Genomic DNA, 23,073 nt, shown 5'->3' with positions numbered 1-23,073 from the left:
GAACAGACTGCTTTTTACTGATTGGTCAAGGGGGGGAGGAAAAACAAGAAGGTTTTCTCAGAGGAAGTGCAGGGAAAAGTTAAACTGGATTAATATTAAGATCCACCATGAAAGTGGGTCAAACCAAAATCTTATTTTACTATTTACAAACAATAAACCATGCCTGAAGGTAATAAAAAAAAGAAAAAGGGAACTTCGGCTTTCCATACACAGATGGACACACTGCATTTATTGACCTAACTCAGATCCCGGGATTTGGCGAAGCTTTCCCTCAATTTACTCAAACTGAAAGCTATTAAGTTTTGCCTCCAAAGAGTATTTGGTTAAAAAATTTGTTCACGGCCTTTGATCGAACCACTGTGTGCAGGAGGCATAAGAAAATTTTAACTCCTTTATGCCTGGTACACAATGGGTAATTTTCAGCCATCACAGACGAAAGATGAGGTCAGTGGGAAAATTGTGTAGAAATCTTTGGTCGTGGCTCTAGATCTGCGGTCTTACGTCTCACAGTGAGATTGGTTTAACGATGGCCGTTATTAGCGTCTTGCAACCAAAAACAGCATGCTATCAGTATCTGGAAGTGTCCGATGGTTAGAATTAAAATCTCAATGTGACAGCTACCTACGTCCACTAATCAGTACTGTTACGATATGAGAGGCTCCACAGGTTCTGAGCAGTGCTGCCCCGCAAATACAGAAAAAAGGAATACGTTTTGGATTTCTGAGTCAATTCCTGTCGGGGATAACCTGTTCTGTTTGCTCCGATTAGAAGAGTTTGTTTAATCAGCGCAAACACACCGCCACACGGAGCATCAACAAACCAAGGCTGTGATCAGGTGAATCCCAATAAACTGTGTGCATGTACTTTACATGCCAGTAGCAAACCAGTGACAGCTTTCATTATTATTCCCTTATTGTGGTAGCCTAAACCATGACTAATAATCAAGCTGGACCCCAATGCATTTTTTTCCGATTGGAATTATTTCTATTTATTTATTTTTCACCTGCAGCAGATTTGATGAGCTGAACTGGAACATTTGCCAAATGTATTTCATTTATTTACAATAGGAAATTGACGTTCAATTAAACAGATTCATCCACAGTGCGTTTATTTTATTACTGGATTATTTTTATTAAACTTATTTGATTGTGGTTTTGGTTTAGATTAATGGATTTGGGACTGAAGAGTAGAGCACGCAGATGAACAGCTGATTTTGTTTGTTTTTGTATTAAATGCTACCGGTCCTGTAGCTGGAAGGCATTTGCTGATTAAGTTCCTTATAGTTGTGCATCGTAAGCGATTAAGTAGTAAACGGTGATCGTACAATGTGCACACATTAAACTTGACGTTGTACCAGAGATGATTAAATCAACATTGCACAGGGTATCATGGGGTAGCCTTAAAAGATCACACTTTGTACCAGGAATCAAGCAAACTCTGAACTGGATATTGCATCAGCACTCATGAACTGTACGCTGCAGCAGACCCAACCAGAAGCTATAGATGAGTTTCCAGTGAGGCAGATCGAGGCTCTAGTTAAACCAACTAGAGAGGGCAGGACGTGAGCAGGTCCAGGAAATGAAGAGGCAGAACGACGAGAAGACACCGGGGAACTATACATGCAGGCCGCGGGACAAGACGAAACGTGTCAGGGAGTGGTTGAATGAGGGCGGTATAAGTAGGCAGAGGGACACTAATTAGATGCAGCAGGTAGAACTGCTTATGGTGCTTAGCCGGGAGGTGACTGAGCTGATTGGATGGTAACTGGAGGCTGAGAGGAGTGGAGCATGGAGTGGAATAATCAATAGAGAATAATCCAAACAAAAACAAAAGTCCAAAATCATGATACTCTCAGCCTCTGTCACCCGCCCATATCTGGGCAGGCATAGAGAACCCAGGCCGTATTTATTAGTTCAGGCTGAGCTGTGATCTTGATATTCATCCAAATGGATTATTTTATTCTTAAAAAAAAAAAAAATCCAGACATTCTTGCATTGATTGATTTTGACTTTGTAAAGTGCCTTGAATTAACGCTATATAAATAACATTATGGAATTGAATTGCGTATACAATAACAAAAACATTATGTGTATGTTTTATTTTTTGGTTTTATTTAGGTTTTTATCTATAATGACTTGTTTAGGTTTTTTATTTTTTACCGTTTCTCGCAGATTTCTTTGCAGTGTCAATGCCACACAGTAATGCATTACTGAGGCAGCGCGCACGACACTGACGGCTGGGGGCTAACGACACCCCCAGCAGGTGTTCACCCTGTAGAGGAAACATATTTCAACCACTTGCATCCGGATTATTCAGAAGTATTCGTGCCCATGGGTGAGGGTAGGATAGTAGAACAACCAGTAAATTGAGAGCTTCACCTTTTGGCTCAGCTCTCTCTTCACCACAATGAACTGGTGCAGCTTTACTGTGGCCACACCAATCCGACTTGTCAATCTCCCGCTCTAAGCAAGACTAAGCAAGAGCAGCTATCTTAAAGCTAAAATCTTCTTGATTCGGAAAGGAAAGCAAGTCTTTAATAGCTGTTTTTAAACTACCACGGTACCTTTCAAAGGTAAAAATCCCCCTTCAACATACCAGATCAGGGCTGTAAAACTTCAAAGCAAGGTTAGGTTATGAAAAATCATACCAAGCTTTAAACATGTCTCAGAGTGGTGTTCTGCAAGTCTGCCAAGACAAGGTCATAAACCGGAACTGACAGACGGGGCAAGAAGAGGATTAACCGGAGAAGCAGCAACGAGCCCCGTGATAACTCTGGAGCAACTGCAGAGATCAGCCGCTCAGGTGGGAGAATCTACTGCTCGTAATAACTATTAGTTGGGCATTTAATAAAACTGTGGCAAGAAGAAAGTCCTGGTTAAAGCAATATATAGTGGGTACATTACCACTAAGGTAGAGAGCAAACATTTGGAAGGAGGTGCTCTGGTCAGAGGAAACCAGAATTACCAATAGAGAATATGTGGCAATATATGTGATGGTGTATGTTGGATATTAATAGTATTATTGTGAGCACTGAACTTACAGCACCACTTTGGCTTCTTAGTTTTTGCTTCGGATTACTTGCCTTGTCAATAGAGACAGCACTGTGACATGATTGTAGGGTAGAGGAGGGAGGCGTGATGCGCCTTGGTAATGCTGAACAAGGATTCTTATGAAAATTAATCTAACAAATTCGTTAAGCAAACACATTTCTAAAGACCGGAATAATGTAACATTTTTCATCCTCAAAGACATACAGGAAACAACGCGGCGGCATCCTAGACAAAGCAGCAAACTTCTTGTATATTATCATTAACGTTTTTGCTAAGCCATCTCCTGTTCATCACTGCGCTGCCTCTGCTCACCACGGCAAAGTAATATTTAGACATTTTCTCCTGACAGATCGGACATCTTTGGAAATCATGATCTCTCTCCATCTCTGTGACGGTCATCAACAGTGTCAGCTCGCAACAAACTGTCATCCAAACAAAGGGAGACAGGGAGTGAGAATAAGAAAACCAAATAAGATTGGAGGGTAAATGAGAGTATAAATGCACGGATGCATCATTTTATTTTCTATCTTCCAAGCACAGAAAGATAGATCTTGTCATAAAACAAACTCAACAGCTTGAATGAAGAGAAAACCTCTTTTTAACAACTGCCTAATTCTCCTCAATGACGTTGCCGTCCATATTCTTCGTTTCGATTGAGAGACGCACGGTTTTGTGGAAAGGAAAGCGGCTTTTCAGCATGTCATCATTAATAATTCAAATGTGACAAACTGCTCTGACATTTACACTGCACTGGGGTATCTGTCTGACACTGACAGAGGGACAATAATGAAGCAAAGGGAGAGCGACTCTGCTGCAGCTGTGCGCTGATGCAATTAAAAAGGTTTAACCTCAAAAAGTGTCCAACCTTCACGGTAAAAACACTAATGGTGGAAGCTGTGATGACCTTTAGAGAAATCCTCCATGGTCCTTTAGTTCAGACTGAGCTGCTTACAGTAGATACAACAAGTGGTCACATCCTGCCAGCTATAGCGAAGTGGATATGAATCACCAAAACGGGTTTTCAAGTCGTTTCACTTTTATAGTTTGCTTTTCTGCAATGTCTCTGTTTACACTTTCACATACTTTTAAGAGATGAAAGCGAATGCGCGAACGAGCTGCAGACAGACTCGGGTTTTTAAAAACCTCAGGACCTGCGGTTCAGAGAGTTGAGAACAAACCGATGAGTGAAAGTCTCAGAGGGCAGCAAAGTGCAGAAACTCTCGGAGCTGAAGATTTCTGCTGAGAAAAGCAACAGATTGTGGAAAGAGGCAGTGTCACTGTCTTCCTGACCAGAATAATACTGGGCCATATGTAGCGTTTTATGCACAAAAGAAAGATGTGGAAGTCCCATCTTACGAAGGAAAGAAGGACTCCATCTGTAACAAATTTCAACAATCAGAAAACAAGCCATATTCTTCGCAAAGCTGATTCATTTGGTTCCTTTTTCCATAAAGACATTTGAAGCATCACAGTCCCTCTGACAAAGTGTGTAATTCAGTTTCTTTTGTGAACAGCACCATAGACCACAAATTATAATGTAATTGAAAAACTTTTGATAAAATCTACTGATTAGTTGATGTAAGAGAACAAAGAGATGATTCAGTCTGGTAAACATTTGTGAGTGGATGCCGGTTGCTCAGCTAAAATAAAAACAATATGAATGGGGTTTTTTTTTCTGGTCCATGTGCTCCAAGCGGCTCACATACAGAATATTGGTACAAAAAGGGATGTCAAGGATTTTAGTCAGCCAGAAATCCTTAATTCGAAAAAGGTCTAACTTTCATTTGACAGTAGATTGGTAGATCAAAACCTCAACCTCACCACCAACAATATTTCCCAGTGGCTTGTACATTAAATTAATTTAAAATGTGAAAACTTGCACTTCCTTTGATTGGTAAATGCATCAAGAAACCTAGTGTACTGTGATTCCCTTTGTCTGTAGTTTGGTTGAAAATTAAGATAAAAGTTAAATCTTTTGAAGAAACTAATTGGGACTATCTTATAATTCCTTCTTTTATGTTGTTGGATCCCAAACTTCTACATTTAGCAGCATGTTTTTTTTTCATGGCCCATTTTTGTTTGTTACCAAGTTTATATATATATATATATATATATATATATATATATATATATATATATATATATATATATATATATATATATATATATATATATATAATTTCGCGTTAACTCATTAGACTATTAACGGCGATATTTTCTTTAACGCGCGTTAACGCATGTTGGTCACATGCTTTTATTTTGTGAAGGTCTGTTGCTGCGGTGTAGGGGTTTGAATCAGAACAGTAGGTGGCGATAATGCGCCAATAACCTCGCTGTCAGCCCAGCCTCAGATTCAAAGAGGAAGAAAGGTGCTGGCCGGAAAAAAACACAGCTGACATGCGGAAGGCGGTGTTTCCCGCAGGTACCGCGAGCGAGCTTAGGCGAGGCGGTGAGTTGGCGGCCGGAACAAGTTTTGTGCGGAGCGGAGCGGGGGGGGGTCTGCATCGACGCCGTCGGTGAAGTCGCTTCTCGTTTCAAAGTATCCCATTCACTATATGCGCGCGAGAAAGCAACAACAAAAAACCGCGTGTCAACGTCAAATAAACGCAAGCATATCGAGTTAGCAAGCATTTCAGTTTAAAGTTCTTCCAGCATGGAATATGACAGAAACAAGTTAGTTGGAACCACTGCCAAGTTAAACTTTGGTATTGAACATAAAATGGTAATGCTGCTCCCTGCTGTTACCTCAGAAATTGCCTGTTTTTGGTAGATTTTTTCCCCATAAAGAGAATTCCCTGTCAGTGGCAATAAGCTTTAATTTATTATTATTGCTATTTTTTGTTTTACATGTTTAAGTTGAGCTTTACACTAAATATGTGTTACTGATAAGTGCTACAAATGTTACAACACTTTTGTTCATATATATATATATATATATATATATATGTGTGTGTGTGTGTGTGTGTGTGTGTATGCTTTCATTTACTTTTCACTTTTCTGTTGGTAAACCTTAATTTACCGACAAAGACAATAAAGCATAGTTCTATTCTATTCTTTCAATCATCCAGCCTCCCCAGGTGAGTAAACCACCAGCACAGGCTGTTACAGCAGATAATGTAATGTTACCTCTGGGTCGTTGCTGCAATGCTTCATTCGTTGATTGATTTTGTAGCAGTGGTGCACGTGTGGTTTACATGGTAGTGCTCATGTGGCAGTTGTTTTTCAAGATGTAAACCATTACAGGAGTGGTTTACGGGCTGGTTGTGTAACCTATGGTGTTAAATGCATAGGACGGTGATGTTGAAGCATTATTTTCTGATAGCATCATTCTTTCAATGTGGTTAAAACTAAGTGTAGATGCACAATATTTTAACTGGCGTGCAGCAAGATTTTCACTCAAATGCTGAAACCAGAACCCCTGGTTCTGCCGGGTGGTGGCTAAATAATGAGGCCTGTGTAAAGGAACTGCTGTAAAAATAAATGTTTTACTACGGCAGCTCCAAGCGGTGAAGTGGGATAGAAGGCTTTATAGATGGTCAGACACAGTTAGTGTGTTTGTGTCAGACTGTGATCACAAGATACAGGGATCACAAAGAGTTTATCTAAGCCTCTGAACACCCCTGTCAAAAGCTGCACCAACAGAGACACACAGCTCTGCACAGGGAGTCGACGATAACACAACCCACACACTGTACATACAAACAGAGATGATGGCTTCAGCATTGATCTGCTGCTCTGCTCGTGTGGCATCTGTTAACCTCTGAAGACTGCAGCATTTTCACAATCTAACTCCTGTAGATTAATGCACTGCGTCGTTGATCTGACATGCAGTTGAGGACAGAAAAGTGTGTAATTATCTTGGACATGAATGTCATAACTTTGCTCTTTTGATTAGGCAACATAACTTTAATTGATTTTTTTTTTTTAAGAATTTGGTGCACAACTTTGAATTTATTTTAGATTCTCTCACAGGCTGAAATGTATACATACAACAACATTTGGATAGATTTTGCACCCCATTTCTAGTTTCACAGTTTCTGACTGTCAAGATTGACACCTCCTCTTACCGTACCTGGACTAAGCAACTTTTAAGCAGATTGCATTAGGACTGTGCAATATATAGGAAATTTATCGTCATCGCAATATCATGGATCGCAATATGCATAGTGCAAAGAATCACCTGCTGTGCAACAAGTCTTAGCTGATTATTTGAGCATCCTGCTCAAATATTCAGCTCTTCATGCTCCCTGCTGCTGACCAACTTTATGGAGATGCAGGTTTCATTTTCCAACAGGACTTGGCACCTGCACACAGTGCCAAAGCCACCAGTAGCTGGTTTAAGGTCAGGTAATTGGCCTGTTCTTAATTGGCCAGCAAACCTGCCTGAAATCTATGGGGTATTGCAAAGAGGAAGATGTGATATGCCAGACCTAACAAAGCAGAAGAGCTGAGGGCCACTATCAGAGCAACCTGGGCTCTCACAACACCTGAGCAGTACCACAGACTGATCCACTCCATTCCACGCCGCATTGCTGCAGTAATCCAGAGAAAAGGAGCCCCAACTAGTGCTGAACATGCTCATACTTTTCACTTTTCAGTTTGCCAACATTTCTGGAAAACCTTTTTTTTGTATTAGTCTTAAGTAATATTGTCATAATCTGATACAGAATTTTGGGGTTTTCATTAGTTGTTCGTTATGATAATCAATATTTAAAGAAATGAACACTAGAAATACATCAGTCTGTGTGTGATGAAGGAATATAACATACAAGTGTCACGTTTTGAATTGAATTACCGGTACTGAAAAAAATGTACTATTTCATAATATTCTAATTATATGACCAGTACCTATATTTGAGCTGGTATCGTAAAGAGAAGATTCACATTAAAATGTAAAATTTCCAACAAGTTTATGTTTAAATAAATTAACTGAAGTTATCAGTCGTATAATTTTACCCTGGATCAAACACAAAAATAAAACCTTGAAATTATTATGGCATTTATGTCCATGACTGAACACAATTTTATCCTCAGTGCACAGATTTCTGGGTTTATGTGTGTTGTTTATCAGCCACTGAACCCATTGTACAATACAGAGTGATGAATCATGTAAAGATGTACACATTTCCTTGACAAATGCTGGCTCAGAGTAATCAACTAGAGAGTCAAGTAAATGTAAAAGGCAAAACTTGAGACAGATCTAAAAGCAGAAACATCCGAGCTGTTAGCGGAAAACAGCATGCTGGAATCAGCTGTGTCTGCCCTGAGAAGCTAATGATTTCCCTGGAATGAGACCATTTTTAAAATTAAAGCTCAGCTGGTTCAAGCTCACGTCGTAAACTCTGTCAACTCCCAAGAAAATGAAACAATTCATTTATTGTCCAACCCTATGTATGCAGCAATGCCTTCAGGGAGACATTAAAAAGACAATTGTTGAGAAACTATTATTCATTTCTGCACTCTCCTGTCACAGTGACAACCCTTTTTCAAAGAATGCTTGATTCAGCCTGTTTTACGCTGTTTTTACATTACATCACCACAATGAGAAGTTGCAAAATCATTTCTCCAGCGTCCCGTTTCTTTAAAGATAAGTGGATGATTTGCTGAGAAACCTTAGACAGAAGAGCTCTTACAAGAGCAGAAGAAAACAACAGACACAACAAATACATTTGTGAACCAAGGAGGGCGGAAATCATTACAAACCAAATAATCCATTTAAAATACAGCCGCATGTACCTGCTTTAATTGTACACACACCCAATTTGCATTACATGAGATTAATAGTAATTGCCCCCTACACTGTTAGCCACTGGTACCTAGAAAGTGGTTTTGTGCCTAAGCTAGATAGCCCTGCTATCTTCTCAGTGTGCTTGGTCCTAATTTCCAAGTTCGGCTTAATGACTCATGGATGTAACATATGCTGCTAGTGCTTCAATAGCTCTAACTGCTTTGAATCTCTGTCTGGCGGCGTTTAATGAACCACTACACCCACACGCCTAGTGGCCCTATTTTACCGTTTCTTTCTTTAGTTTTGCTGAGACCATTTGGGGAAATTGGACTTCTGTCAGCAGCAACTGCTACAGGACGACTGATGCAGAAGATTATCATGAAATGCTGATGGTAGGCTGCTACTGCACGATTATTGACAACACTGAAAAAGATGGGTGAAAAAAGCCTTAAAACAAGGTGTTATGGAGAATTTGCAGAATACAATCTAGTGCAATTCTGTAACACAGAGCTGTATAGATGATTTTATACCCCTCTCACCATCCTTTGTACAAAGGGATCAAATAAAATCAGGTCCTTGTCAAGCCTTGTTTGTCACAGTTCCCGATGTTTTAAAACGTTTAGATATTGCTCTGCCTGTAGTTAAGGGCAAGATTTAGGCAATTTTCTGATTCATGAAGACATACAGTATCTAAATGACTTGGATGACATGTTCTTCCTTCTGTTTTCAAGTAGGTCTTGTAAGAATGTAAGAATTTTTCTGGAGAAACAGGAAACAATGGATTACGAGTTAAACAACCTTTACTCCAGTCAAAATAAAAATATATATTTTTTTTATATATATAAATGCTCTGCTTTTATAAAACTAGAAACTACTAACAACTGCTTCACAATCAATTTTGTTCATAATAATAATTTCAAAACTTAACTGAATAAAGGTTCTCAGATTTAAGTTATTTTTTTAATTATTCAGTGTGAGATCATGCTGCGGCAGTAAATGATACATTTACCAGTCCATCAACCAGATAATTAAATGTAACATTTTTCCCTGATCAGCTTTGATTGATGAGCCACAGATAAAATCCTTAAAAAAGTGTGTTTTTTCCCCATGTATAAAGACATCAAAACTAAGAACTCCCACTGTTTTCAGTCTTTGAACACATCAACCAACAACATGCACGTTTTCTGAGATAAATTAAACCTAGGTAAAAGTTAGGATTAGGGACATTTTCTTTATCCATGAATCAGGACACTCCTCTATTGCCTGATATTCTGCTAGATTCAAAGCGACTATATGGAAAACGTGCAGCACATTTTTAAGTGTTATAGTCCTTGGGGTTAGCAGGCAGGCCTAAAGAGAAAGCAGCTGTTAGGACTGGCATGTAAAAGCCTGATTAGTGGATCTCGAATTATATAAAGGTATAGTATACCTTTTTGCCAATAAATGTTTTTTGTCACTTTTTTCCATACAGATGGAGGCCATTAGGCTTTTTGCTGTTCTTGTCTGTTTGAGCCCAACATCTATTCTTCCTATAGTCAAATTGCCAGATTGATTGAGTCTGATTACAGTAATTAAGAGGCACAATAATGTCAACTCTAAACACAGCTATTTCATAAAATGCTTCCGAGACGACATCGTTATTTAGATCCTCACGTGTTGAATGCTACAAATGTGCACACACACACACACACACACACACACACACACATGCATCCCCCAAATACGAGTAGACATCATTCTCTACCTCTCTGCATTCTGTACTGATGAAGCAAACTGAATGCTTGAATGCTTTGTTTCCAAAAGCACTGCCTCTCAAAGGGATTCATTCTTCATCAAACACTTTAAGCAAAAAAGGGCAGAGAGCTGGTGTGAGTTTAAACTTTAGGTCATCTTCACATGCAACAATTACATGGACACTAAAGGGGGGAAATCATACTCTCTTGGGATATGAGAATATCCCAAACCAAATTTCACCTCGGTGTTTTATTTGCACACAACAATTTGTCCCAAGTGTGTGCTTATGAGGTAGTAATTTAAAGGCCAGATGGAAGAGGGATCCTCTTGGGTGTCAGAAAACATTGAATACATTTAATGACACATTTGTCTGACCCAAAGATGAAAAAAAAAAAAAAAAAAAAAAAAAAGCAGGATCCATCGGGACTTTACAGATTGCCTTTTGGGAGTCATAAATATCAAAAGGAAATTTAAATGATGACCCCATCAATTATTTCTGGGAACCCTATTATCGACAAAATTCTTAATCAACGTCAGCTTTTACTCTATGACACATTTTTCATGCAGCACAACGAGGTCACAACAATTTTAGTAAAAGGCCATTGGGCATACTGGGAAATTTCTAAAAAGCAACACCGACTTATCTTAATAATATATATACAGAGAGAGAGAGAGAGAGACAGACAGAGAGAGAGAGACAGAGACACACAGAGAGAGACAGAGAGAGACCCATGTCTTCACAAAAACACAAACTGGATATCTTTTAAATGACATAGTGTATCAGACTGGCCTGCAATCAAACTAATTTTATTTGAAAACCCAAAACAGGTGCAACAGTTGGCATAAAGCTGAATGCTGATTTTCCTCCCTCCTGCCAGGTAGCTGAGGTCTGCCGTTAAATGGCAGTGAGAGGTGGATGTGCACGGTAGTAATGCTTTCTGACTCCCTGTGGTCACTGTCCTCTCAGCTGCTTCAGTCTACATCTGTCATGACGTATTACAGTAATTATATTTGGCAGGGCGGAGAACAGTTATCGAGTCCATGGTCAGGCATCCCTGCAGGCCTCTTTATCCACTAATCACCCACTTGCAAACTACTGTCACATGAACCTAAATATCAAATGCAAATTAAAGCAGGAGAAGTCCTCATTCATCCTCCGTCTCCTCGTCACCTCCCCTGCATTCAGCATACGTCATCTCCCCCTCTCGTCTCACGTCCCACTCTCTCCGCAATTAGCCTCCCTTAGACCTCCGTCTCTTTAGGCGTAGCTCATGATAAGATGTGGCATCCTGTACCTGTGGTGAAAAAGGTATGAAGGGGGGCACAGAGGGTGCCAGCAACGCTAGAGGTGAAGCTCCGGCTTCAGCAGGAAAAGACGTAGGGGGGTGTCACCGGAATAATCAGCTAGAAACTTCCACCACACCCCAGGACAGGAAGCCAGTAAACACACACACGCGCACACACTTACGCACACACTTACGCATAGGCTATTTAATATTCAGCACATGGAGAGAACATGTGAATGAGTACACACACATAGACATACTTATCAACAGTAAAACAGCAGCTACAGCGTCGTTAGGTCAACAAGTATTCAAAACTTTGTGTTTTCATGTTTATGTTGAAGGATATTGTTAAGGGGAAGAAGCAAGATGGTGAGTGTCTTCAGCATTTTGTGATTCAGCTTTCTCAAGTTTTGAAAAGTATTTGCCCCATGCATAAAGATATTCAGTTGCTGTTACATCATTTTTTTTTCCCATCGTGCAACACATGTTGCTGTGTCTAAAAATGCATTTTTCAAGTGTAAAAAAAAATATTAAAAACTATTTCCTGTACTCCTTTTATAGGTTAATACAGAACATTTGAGATTGACATCTCTGGGTGTATTTTTAAGCAAAACCTGAAACACAATGGTTCGTTGCTACATCGTGGAAAAAGAAAAAGAAATCAAACAAGACATCAAGAAAGGAAATTGTGGACCTTTACATTTCTGATTAATCTTAGTGCACCATTTCCAGATGCCTAAAGGTTCCCATGTTCATCTGTTTAAACAATTATTTGCACATATAAACAGCATGGGAACGTCTAGTCGTAATACTGTTCAGGAAGAAGATGAGTTCTGTGAGATGAACATTTGTTGTTCACAAAGTGTGGGTGTCAACCCTAAAGCAAAGCCTAGACCTTGTAAACATGCTGGCAGAGGCTGGTCAATTGCCATAAGAGATTGTCATCATGAGTCCTGCAGCACAGGGACTGAAACTTCACTCATCTAAGAAGCCATTACTATAAAAGCAACATAAAAGGCTAGGTTAGAATGGGAAAATGCACCCAGGGACAGAGACCTTAATCTTTAAAGCCCTGTCTTGTGGTCTGATAATGCCAAAATTAATGTGTTTGGCTATGATGAATATCATTACAGCTTGCAAGCTTGAGAACACCATCCCACCTGTGAAGTACAGGGGTGGCAGCATCATGGTGTGTGGGAGTTTTTCTACAGAAGAGATTTGCAAACTTCAAAAATAGCTGGCCTCATGAGGAAAGATGATACTCTTGAAATACTGAAGGAATGTTTCAATACATCGGCCAGGTAGTTAAAGTTTGGCCACAAACTATTCTGTCAGAGAGACGCGGACCAAAACGCAGCCCTAGCCAAATTAGTTACAAAGCAATTTAGGACTACAAAGTTGATATTTTAGAGTGGCCATCAGTCTGATCTCAGTCTCATTCAGAATTTGTTGGCAGAGCTGAAGAAGTGTGAGCAAACAAGGGAGACTACAGTCCTGACTCAGTTACACTAGGTCTAAGCTTGTGGGAAGATTTGCAAAATGTTTAACTCAAAAATCATCTCAACTCAACAGCTGGAAGGGCAAAAATACCAAACCATTTCATTATTCTGGCATTAAGCAAATTATTTTGTCATCTCAACTGTCCTAAACCAGAAAAGGTTTAGTCTCATATAATAACAAACTTCTGTATGCTGTCAACAGTATGTTGACAGCATAAAGTTGATAGTTGACACAGGATCGAACCAGCGGGTTGCCGGTTCGATCCCTCCGCTCTGACCGTCTCAGTCATTGTGTTCTTGGGCAAGACACTTCGCCTGCTAGAAGTGCACAGAGGGCCCGTTGTCGCCGGTGCATGGCATCCTGGCCTCTGTCAGTCTGCACCAGGGCAGCTGTAGCTACTAACATAGCTCACCACCGTCAGAGTGTTAATGACTGACTGTAGAGTAAAACGCTTTGGGTTCATACTCAAGGCAGTATATATTCTTATGCCAGTGAATAATAAGTCAGATTCACAGCAGTTTGTAGGATTGCAGGCACTCTTTTTTTTTCCATTAGTGTTCTTGAGTGTAAAGTTGGGGGAAAAATACTTGTACTCCTAGAGTTGTAATTGTGACTATAAAAGCATGAGAACATTCACAAACGTAGCATTGCCAAAAGTCTTTGAAATTTAAAGTTATTAGAAAATTGTCATTTAAAAGAGGTGGTCTACATTGACTCAACAACTCTACTTTATATGAGTCACTGCAAATCTAACATGATGATAAGCATCAATTGCTGGGGAAAAAGCTATGAAACTGTCAAAATATAGATTAAAAAAAACTTTTTCTCCACAGTAGAAAGTTGTGAGGGGAGAAGGTATAAAATGAAGTACTGCTTGGTCCAGAGACCAATATGAGGAGGAAAGTTTAACATTAGCAAATATCTGAGATGGGTTTTTTTGGACGTTCTTTCTTTAAATCTACTTACATTTTTAGTTGACCTACATTATTATATAATTTGACATTATAATTTAGGCTATGCATACAATGTTATAAAAAAAACTGCAAAACTCTGGTAATCTATAGAATATCCAGCATGTCTCATGGTGTTTGCTACACTGCTAAATTGGTGTCAATGGTTGGTTTATAGTTTTAGTGAAATGCGCATCCACTTATAGTGCAATTTTATTTGAGCCTTTAGGTCATTATGAAACCCCTCTTTAAGGTGCAAAAATATAATGCCTTTATTAATACAGATGACCATATGACATATAATAATAACCCTAAATATGTAGTTAACAAACACATCTTTAGAATGCAGCCTACATTTAGGCAACACAAAAATCATAAGTTGAAAATTATTTTGGTAACAGTTTCATAAGTTATTATCCCCATAGCTGAAGTTTGGTGACGTGAACTTTTAAAACCTAGCACTAAATGTAATTAAACTGAGAACCATGTTACAGTTTTGCTTCCATTTGCAAATATGTGGAGATCTAAAATGTCTCCAATTGGCTGCGCTAAAGAGAATCTTATTACCCAAACAAAACCAATCCAATGTTTTAGGAAAAACAGCAAAATATCATAGGCCTGTTTTTGCTTTTTATGGCATGTTAATGTCATTAGGACTTGCAATAACAACTGAAGAAACAGCCATTAGATAAAGCTCGATTTGTCACACTGAAACTACATAGGAAAGTGTAAAATATGGATATGATGTGATGTTAGAAAGGCATGGCATTGCACTCCAACAAATGTCATACTTACTCCCATTCTTTACGTCGAGCCTGTGGAGTGCTATGTATCTTATGGGCCTGGTGTGCTTTGACAATGTCTCTCTGCTCAATCAGACCTCCCCGCCGTCTCTTGATGACGTTAGGACTGACTGCCAAATCTCCATCGGCCCCAAGCATCCCCACTCCAGCGTCAAATGTCGAGGCCACATCCAGGGAGAGGCCAAGACGGTTTGGGTGGAGAGTTTGAGCCTGCCCAGACATCTGGGGAAGGTAGAGGGTGTCGTAGCTGGCGGAAAGACTCCGGGGCTCCAGGAGGGCGTTAGGCTCCGAGTAGGGGCTCGAATCTCCAGCCAGCCCTCCCCGATGCTTCTGCCAGCTCTCGCAGTCCGTCGGGGATGGGTACAAGACGTGGAGCCTGGGGCTGCTGCCGCCACACAACTGTCCGAACCCAGCTGCTGGACTCTCCGGCCCTCCTGAGGCTGGAGGTAGCCCCAAAGCATTGTGGTCATCTGTCAGAGACTGAGAGCTGACAGAACATGAGCCCAGTTCCAGCATGGTGGTAGGGCTGCCCGGGATCTTAGCATAGTGCTGCAGGAAGGAAAAGAAGCAGAGATGAGAGGGGAAGCAGACCAAGAAGCATCGACACACATTACAGTGATGCATCATTGCTAACTGGAATTGCAGAGTCAGGAACAGACCATTTGCCTTGATCAAGACTACCAAATCAAATTTGTCAGTATTTGTTATGTACAGAATTTCCTAACAAATCTTTAGCCCTTTTTGGCACTGCTTGATACTTTTTTTTTTAAAGTACCATCAATCGTTGAATGGTACTCCTCTGTATGCTATCTCATCTTGGTTAGGCTCTAGAAATCCCTCTGCACTGTTACCTGAGTCAAAAAAAAATTCATCACATCTATCTCTCACTATTTGTCTCAAAACACATACAAACAAATAACACACACACACACACACACTCACACACTCTCCCCATCTTGCCTTAAGGAAACTGCCATAATTGGTCAGGCCAGAAATCAAACTGGCAACCATGTTATTAATGAGCTACCTGCTTTGCAACTGCCTTCCCCTACACACAGAAATACAAATGAGCTGCTTAAGCTTTCTTTATTTAAAAACTCCTGTGTGTAATTTGATGCTTAGTCTCTTGAACATAAAGTGACACAATGACCTCCTCTCCTGGGGCATCATGCTCATCACAATCATTGAAATAGATTTTAATTTTATGTTTGCAGGTAACACCACCTGCTGCACATTACAGCACGTGGAACTGTAGAGTATCCTCCACCATCTCAGCTGGAAAGCACCAGAGTAAAATGAAATGAACCAGGAGGATGGAGGAACACAACTTAGGTGTTAAAACACAAAATCTTCTGGATATTAATCAAATGCGATTGGATCATTTCTGGGTAAAGCAATTCAACCCACTGAGACCACCACTCTGCAACTATACATGCCACCAAGATTCTAAACATTTCAGGATGTTGCAAAACTGTGAAAATTGTAGCTTGGATATTTGCAAAAATATTAATAAAGGTCTACGATATACAGTATATATCGTACTCAATATTTTCAAAGTGTCATTTTACCAATAAGGCAGCTGGCACTATCTAGTGTTTCACTCAACTGCCAAAAAATCCAAACAAACAGGAGTCTTAATTGTACTTATGCATATTTTTGTATAGGTAGGCTTATAGGCAACTTTGCAGCAGTTTATTAGCTAATAGGCGGCAAGAAGACATTTACATCTTTTTCATTTGAATGTGAAGACAAGAAATTACAGACTTGTGGACTGTTTACTATTTGGGTGACTTCTGAAGGCAATTTGTTGAACTAGATTTTATATATAGGCATCACGTTAAAGGGAACTGGAAATGATTGCAACACTTTTAAGATTCCTATTCATAAAAAAAATATTTATTTTTTATTTTATTTCATAAATAAGATCAACTTTGTGTTGGTGTATCACAAAATCCTTCCAAAGTAGATTGAGGTTTATGGCTATAATTTGACAAAATTTGGAAAGAATTCAGCAAATGAAACTGCAGCTGTTCTTCAGATGATGCAAAAGCAAGAATCGATGTTTTCTTTTTTTTTCCTTGATGGATGGACGGTCAGCCCCCGATGAGCTTCTCTGCAGACCTAATCCTTTGCTGCAGTCTGGACCCGTTCTGTTTTGTGGATGAGCCAAATCACGCAGGTCTGCAAACATTGGTCTGCAAACCCACTTTTGCAATGTGCCAGTGTTGCTCTCTCTCACTGGTCTCAGTCTGTTTAAAATATCACCAGTCCTCTGAGCATCAGAACCAATTATATAAGCTGTAGCCCAGCCCCTCAACACAAATAATCACATAACACTGCCAGAGCTCTGCTTAATTATGCAGTTAGGAAGAAGAAATACTAACACTGACACGTTATTTAATTATCTTTACGTCTCCTTTATAGGATCAGAAAATTAGTGACGACTTATTTGGTTTTGGTGATGTGCTAAGCAAGCACTAGAAATGGCAGATTTAATTTCCAAAGCTATACCACTGCTCCTCCTGCAGTCCATTTCAGTTTGCTGAGCGATGGATTTTTGGTTTTACAGCTCCTTGGAGAGGAAAGCTCCTAAATAACCTGTGTGGCAAAAATAGTCAGCTGTGAAAAAACAGATACTGCAGACCACAAAGCTGTTAAGGTGGGGCAGTAAATGTTAGGCTACTCAGTTGTCTTGGATATCAGCCAAAAGTCAATCAGCCTGATAAGTCATTAAGTATTCTGTTGTTAGGTAAAAGTGCTCCTATGAATTAGGTACTAATGACTAGGGATCAACTAGACTTTATGACTAAGATGAGGGCTTTATTTTTACCTGATTTTGCTCTCCCCCACTAAGACCTCCGTTTATCAAGTAACACAAAGGTGGAAAATGAAACCTACTTAATGTTATAATCTTTATCAGCGGCAAAGCAAACACTTTTTTCCCTTTTATTATATGAAGACAAAATAATACTATGCTCTCTATGTTTATGAGCACCCAAGGGTAAGATGTGTAAAAAGCCTTTAAACAAATTCAAGGAGTTGCAGAATCCCCCAATATACCATAAAAAAATCAAACCTTTAATTTGGGTGTATTTATTCAGTGGGTAATAGTAACCCTTGTTGTGAAATAATAGTTTTTAACTAAATTAAAGGAGATATAATCTGTCTTGTTATACTTCACACAGCCCTTCTTGCCAGTATAGCAGCACTTAGTCTCCTCTCAACATTTCACAAGAACAGAGAATACAGATTGAAGGATTTTTGCTCGATTTCGCCAGATCAGCGGTCACCAACAATGTGCCCGCGGGCACCAGGTAGCCCCCAGGACCATATGTGGTGCATCAGACCTGTTCAAAGAAATAGCACAACCCACCGTTGAGCTGCTTTTAAAATGCTATTTTATTCGGTTGCTCTTCTTTTTAACCATCCTTGTATTTACCTAGATTTAAAAACAACTAAATCATTTCAAACATATTTCTATTACGTAAAGTTAAGGTGAGCTTGGACTCTTGTGGTTAAAAGGTTAGTACGGGTAGCCCTTCATATGATACAGTACCGATGAAGCAGCTCTGAGTTTCAAAACGTTTGGTGACCCCTGCTCTAGATCCTCCAGAGTCCTGGAATAGATTTTTTTGATTCAATCTGATCTCAAATTGGACTGATTGGACTCTATTGAAAACATTTTAAGGTGTCACCTGAATTACATTACCGTGTAGTTATGCAACATATTACATTGAACAGCAAATAAACAAAGTAATAGTAGTTACCGGTGGTGGTAGTTACAGTGGAAAATGCATTTTTTTTTTATATCGATCTTTGGGCATATGAATTCATCTTTAGGAATAAATATTACTATCGATTCAGAATTGGAAAATCTGTTTCTTTGAACACAGCCTTAATCCTTTCTTATGCTCTCCTTCCTTCAGCTCTCCCAAAAGGTTCTCTTTCATAACATTTGTTTTGTGTCTTACTATGGGGGGAAGCGCCTCCTGCGTGACCTCGTCAGAAGCTTTAATGTCATTACTCCAGCCCTGAGTGGCTGGCATCAGTGACGTCTATGCCAGCGAGGGTCTAAACCCCACCCTATAAATACAGCCGGCATAGCATCAGCCATCGTTCCAAAACCTCTTCTCGTGTCTCTCAGAAGCCTACGAACAACTGTACCACTGGGTGTTAAGATAAACTGTGCAAAGACCGGGTGGATAACTCGGTGACCGGGCTCTCGTTCCCAGCATACGGGCGTCTGCGAGTAGCAATACTGTATAATCTGATCCAATCTGTATAATCTGATTGAATTTGACTTTGGAAAGTGCCTTGAGATGAAATGCTTCATGAATTGCAGCTATATAAATAAAATTGAACTGAATTGCATTCTCCTGGCTAGAATAAGTGTGAGTAACAATACTATCACACTTATTTTAAGCAAGTAGAAATACTGTGCAATAAAGGTAGAAATATGATACAATATCGGTAGCAATACTGTTCGGTAAAAGCACTAGCTAACTCATTAATTAGCTGATCTAATCATTCACCTCTTGATTCCTACTTTGCTGAGCACAGGGATAAACCAACACGTCATACCCTGACTTACACCACAACAGCTACTGTTGGACTTTTGTCTTTCAAAAGGAGCAGGAATACACAAGCTATAGTCCATAAACATAGCTTATTTACCAAAAGCACTGAGGAAGAATGGAACTGATCAGAATAGGTAAATAAAACTGTAGTAAAGCATCCATGGAAAGCATCTAAAATTGAAACTGAAAATCTTACAAAATGGAATAACTAATTAGAGACAAAATTATTCAAAAGCACTTCTTTATAACAACTTCTTGACTGGCTGTCTGTCTGCGAGAGGCAAGGAAAAAGCAATTTCACCCTTTAAACTGAAATTAAACTGGTTTAAACTGCATGTGCTTGATGAAAATGTTTTAAGAGTTCAACAAAAAGAAAAGACAAGTGCTCTTCCACACACACCCCAATCCACCCACATATACCCCTCTATTCTTTCTCTTCAATGAACAGAACTACAGTCCAGACTGAGACTGCAGCAATGCAAGGCCAAACAAACACAAAAAGATAGTGAGCTTGCACAGCATTTTATTTTTTTATTTTTTTGTGGCTGTTGTTGCTGATGTGTAATTCCTGGTAGGAGGAGGAAAATGTCTAGGGATCTCTCATTGATCTGGTGCTTATTGAATCCATTTGCAAAATAAGGTTTTCAACGTGGCTGAACAGAAATGCTAACACAATTAGATGATGTGTGATCTCTGAATTCAGACAAATGGGTCTGAGCACAATACTGCAAGTTAAGGAACCTGTAACGTTAAAATAAAAACACAACAAAACAGACATGCTCAATTAAAAAATAGCTTTTTTGACCAGACTTGGAAAGTGAGAAGACATATATTGTTCATTTATTATATTAAGTGTCATCTTTCCTTTTTTTATTGTTTTTCACTATTAAATTGCAGTGCCCCTTGAACTTTTTAACATTCTGTATTATTGCATCTACAAACTTTTATAACTAGAAATGTGTGACATGCATTATTATTTAAAACCCATACTTAGATCCAACCAAATAAAATGACATGCAGCCAAGTGTCTTCAAAGGTCACCCAATCATTAAAGGAGTCCACATATGTGTAAAATTATAGAAGTTTAACTCCAGGATTGCCTGGTCTGGTCAGATGTGATCGAAACTTAACGCTACACATCACTCCAACACGTTCATGAAACACGGTGGTAGCAGCATCTTGCTGTGGGAATGTTTTCAGCAGGGGCAAGGAGGCTGGTCAAAGGTAAGGGAAAGATGGAGGATGCTTAATGCTAAGAGAAAAAAAAACAGAAGTTTGAAGACTTGAGGCTGGGGCAGACCAGTCAAAGTCCAGGCCTAAATCCAAACAAGAATCTGTAGCAAAATAAAAAAATATCAACATTTGCAGATGCTCTCCATCCAATCCGACTAAGCTTAAACTTTTTTGCTAGACAAATATCTGTAGATGTACAAAGCCGGTAGAGGCATCTAGTAAAATAAAATAGGTTTTTGGTTGTAAATTTATAAATTATAGAAACTTTTAAGGACTATGAATCAGTTTTGGGAGGAACTGTTGTTCCAGCTTACTTAAACTGAAAGAGGCCATATAAAATATGGGGTTTTATTCAAACTTCCTCAAAGTCCTTTTATGTTGTTAACTGTTCAACTGCATAGTATATTAAGTCACTAAAACCCACAATTGCAGATGCTGAGAATATAAAAGGTTTTTCAAGTTGACTATCTCGTTTTACCTGTAGATCACATTAGGATTATGATGAAACAGTGGATCAGTTTTACTGAGCAGAATAGCTGTTATGAGACTCGGGTATGACCTATAACATGACGTTATCTATCAGTGATGGATGGTAACTTATTGTGACACTCTCAGCTTGAACAGCTTGCCTGCATGACTGCTCTAACTTCTGATGACAATGTATCTTATTGTGATTCTAAAATAATTTGTGTTTCTCTAAGAAGAGAAGAGAAACAGAGCAAAAGAAAATAAATTAACCCGTTTAAGTTGAAGAAGCAATGTCAAAATCAGACCATTCCAATCATGGCAGAAAATCAGCATGAGACATGGTTGATTTGAGAGAATAAAAAAAAAAAGAAAAGATAAAATAAGAGCGAGGGGACAGATTCCCGGGTGCTGCAGCATTCAGATGTGATCCAAGGACGAGACAAGATGAGACAACTGTGTTACAAACAACTTACATCATTTCATATGGGCATGTCATCCAAATCTTATTTTATTCTATCTTTTTAAGGCATCATAAAACCAGCCTTACAGATTTGTCTTCCTGAAATAAAATTAATAATTTGCTATCTAACATGTTCTCCCCAGATGTGTTAAGTTGACTGGATAAAGCATAGGGGCCAAACACATCTGCTTAAGTTTGTCTTTTTAATATTTTTGCCCAAACAATTTAATTATCGTGTTAACTGTAATTTTATTATCGTTATTACTGTAATATGCATTATATGTGTTTTACTATTATACTGCATGGAGCACTTTTAGCAAGCAATTTCCCTTTATGAGTTTAATAACAAATATCTGGGACTAATTTGAATTGCCCCAGTGTGTGAGTGTGTGCACACACTGGGGAGACAGTAATTGTTGTCCTGAAAGAGGTATTACAAGGTCATTTCAAAGGATTTCAGATTTTATCCAATCGCATGGAGAGTCATTGTCCACAAATGCAGAAAAATTGTGGTTGACCTTCCAATGTGGTCGGGTTAGCAAAATTACTGCCAGACTGCACGGAGGACTCATCCAGGAGGTCTCAAAAGAACCCTGCACCACATTAAGGGCTCTGGAAGCTTTAGTTAAGGTCAATATTCATGAATGAACAATGAGAAAGATACTAGGCAGAAATGGCACCCATAGGAGTGTCTCAAGGCGAAAACCACTGCTGACCGAAAAGAAAAGATCCCCAAGTCTTTTGGGAACATATTTTGTAGGCTGACAACAAAAGTGGAACCTCTTGGAAGTCTTGCATCCTGTCACATCTGGCCCCGAACTAACACAACATTTCAGAAAATGATCATACCTGACTATACAACTAGAGATGGTGTGGTGGTCTGGGTCTAGTCTGGTTTTTCAAGACCACAACGTCTTGCCATACCTAATGGAGTCATTAGTTCTGCTCTCTGTCAGTAAATCCTGGGGCAGAAAACCCGGTCATCAGTACAAGATCATCAGGATTTGCATTATGCAGCAGGACAATGATCCATAGCACACCATCTCGTCCACTTTTGAGTCAAAACCTTGGAGTATCAAAGTCAAATGCAGAACTCAAATTAGATTTACATGCTGTAGCATAACCATAAACAGACCATTTATGCTTGAAAACCCTCCAATGTGGCTGAATTAAAATGATTCTGCAAAAAAAGACTAGGTTGAAATTCCTCCATAGTGATGTTTAAAACGGATGTATGGTTGTCACAAAGGCTTGATGGCTATTTATTAGAGTTAGGGGGCCTTA

At 39.3% G+C, this 23,073-nt stretch overlaps 1 protein-coding gene across 1 annotated transcript in view; it reads right to left on the bottom strand.

Annotated features, from left to right (window-relative positions):
- Positions 1-23,073, bottom strand: part of LOC105936860 (voltage-dependent R-type calcium channel subunit alpha-1E) — a 160,047-nt gene that overhangs the window by 125,404 nt on the left and 11,570 nt on the right. Inside the window, exon 3 of the mRNA XM_036141670.1 lies at positions 15,044-15,600. Within this exon, the coding sequence (XP_035997563.1) occupies positions 15,044-15,567 (524 nt within the window). The 5' untranslated portion in view covers positions 15,568-15,600. The remainder of the gene's footprint in view (positions 1-15,043; positions 15,601-23,073) is intronic.

This window comes from Fundulus heteroclitus, chromosome 9, assembly GCF_011125445.2.
Source record: "Fundulus heteroclitus isolate FHET01 chromosome 9, MU-UCD_Fhet_4.1, whole genome shotgun sequence".
Classification (NCBI taxonomy): Eukaryota; Metazoa; Chordata; class Actinopteri; order Cyprinodontiformes; family Fundulidae; genus Fundulus; species Fundulus heteroclitus.
The sequence above is the reverse complement of the archived record's forward strand: the minus strand, read 5'-3'. Positions and strand labels throughout refer to the sequence as shown.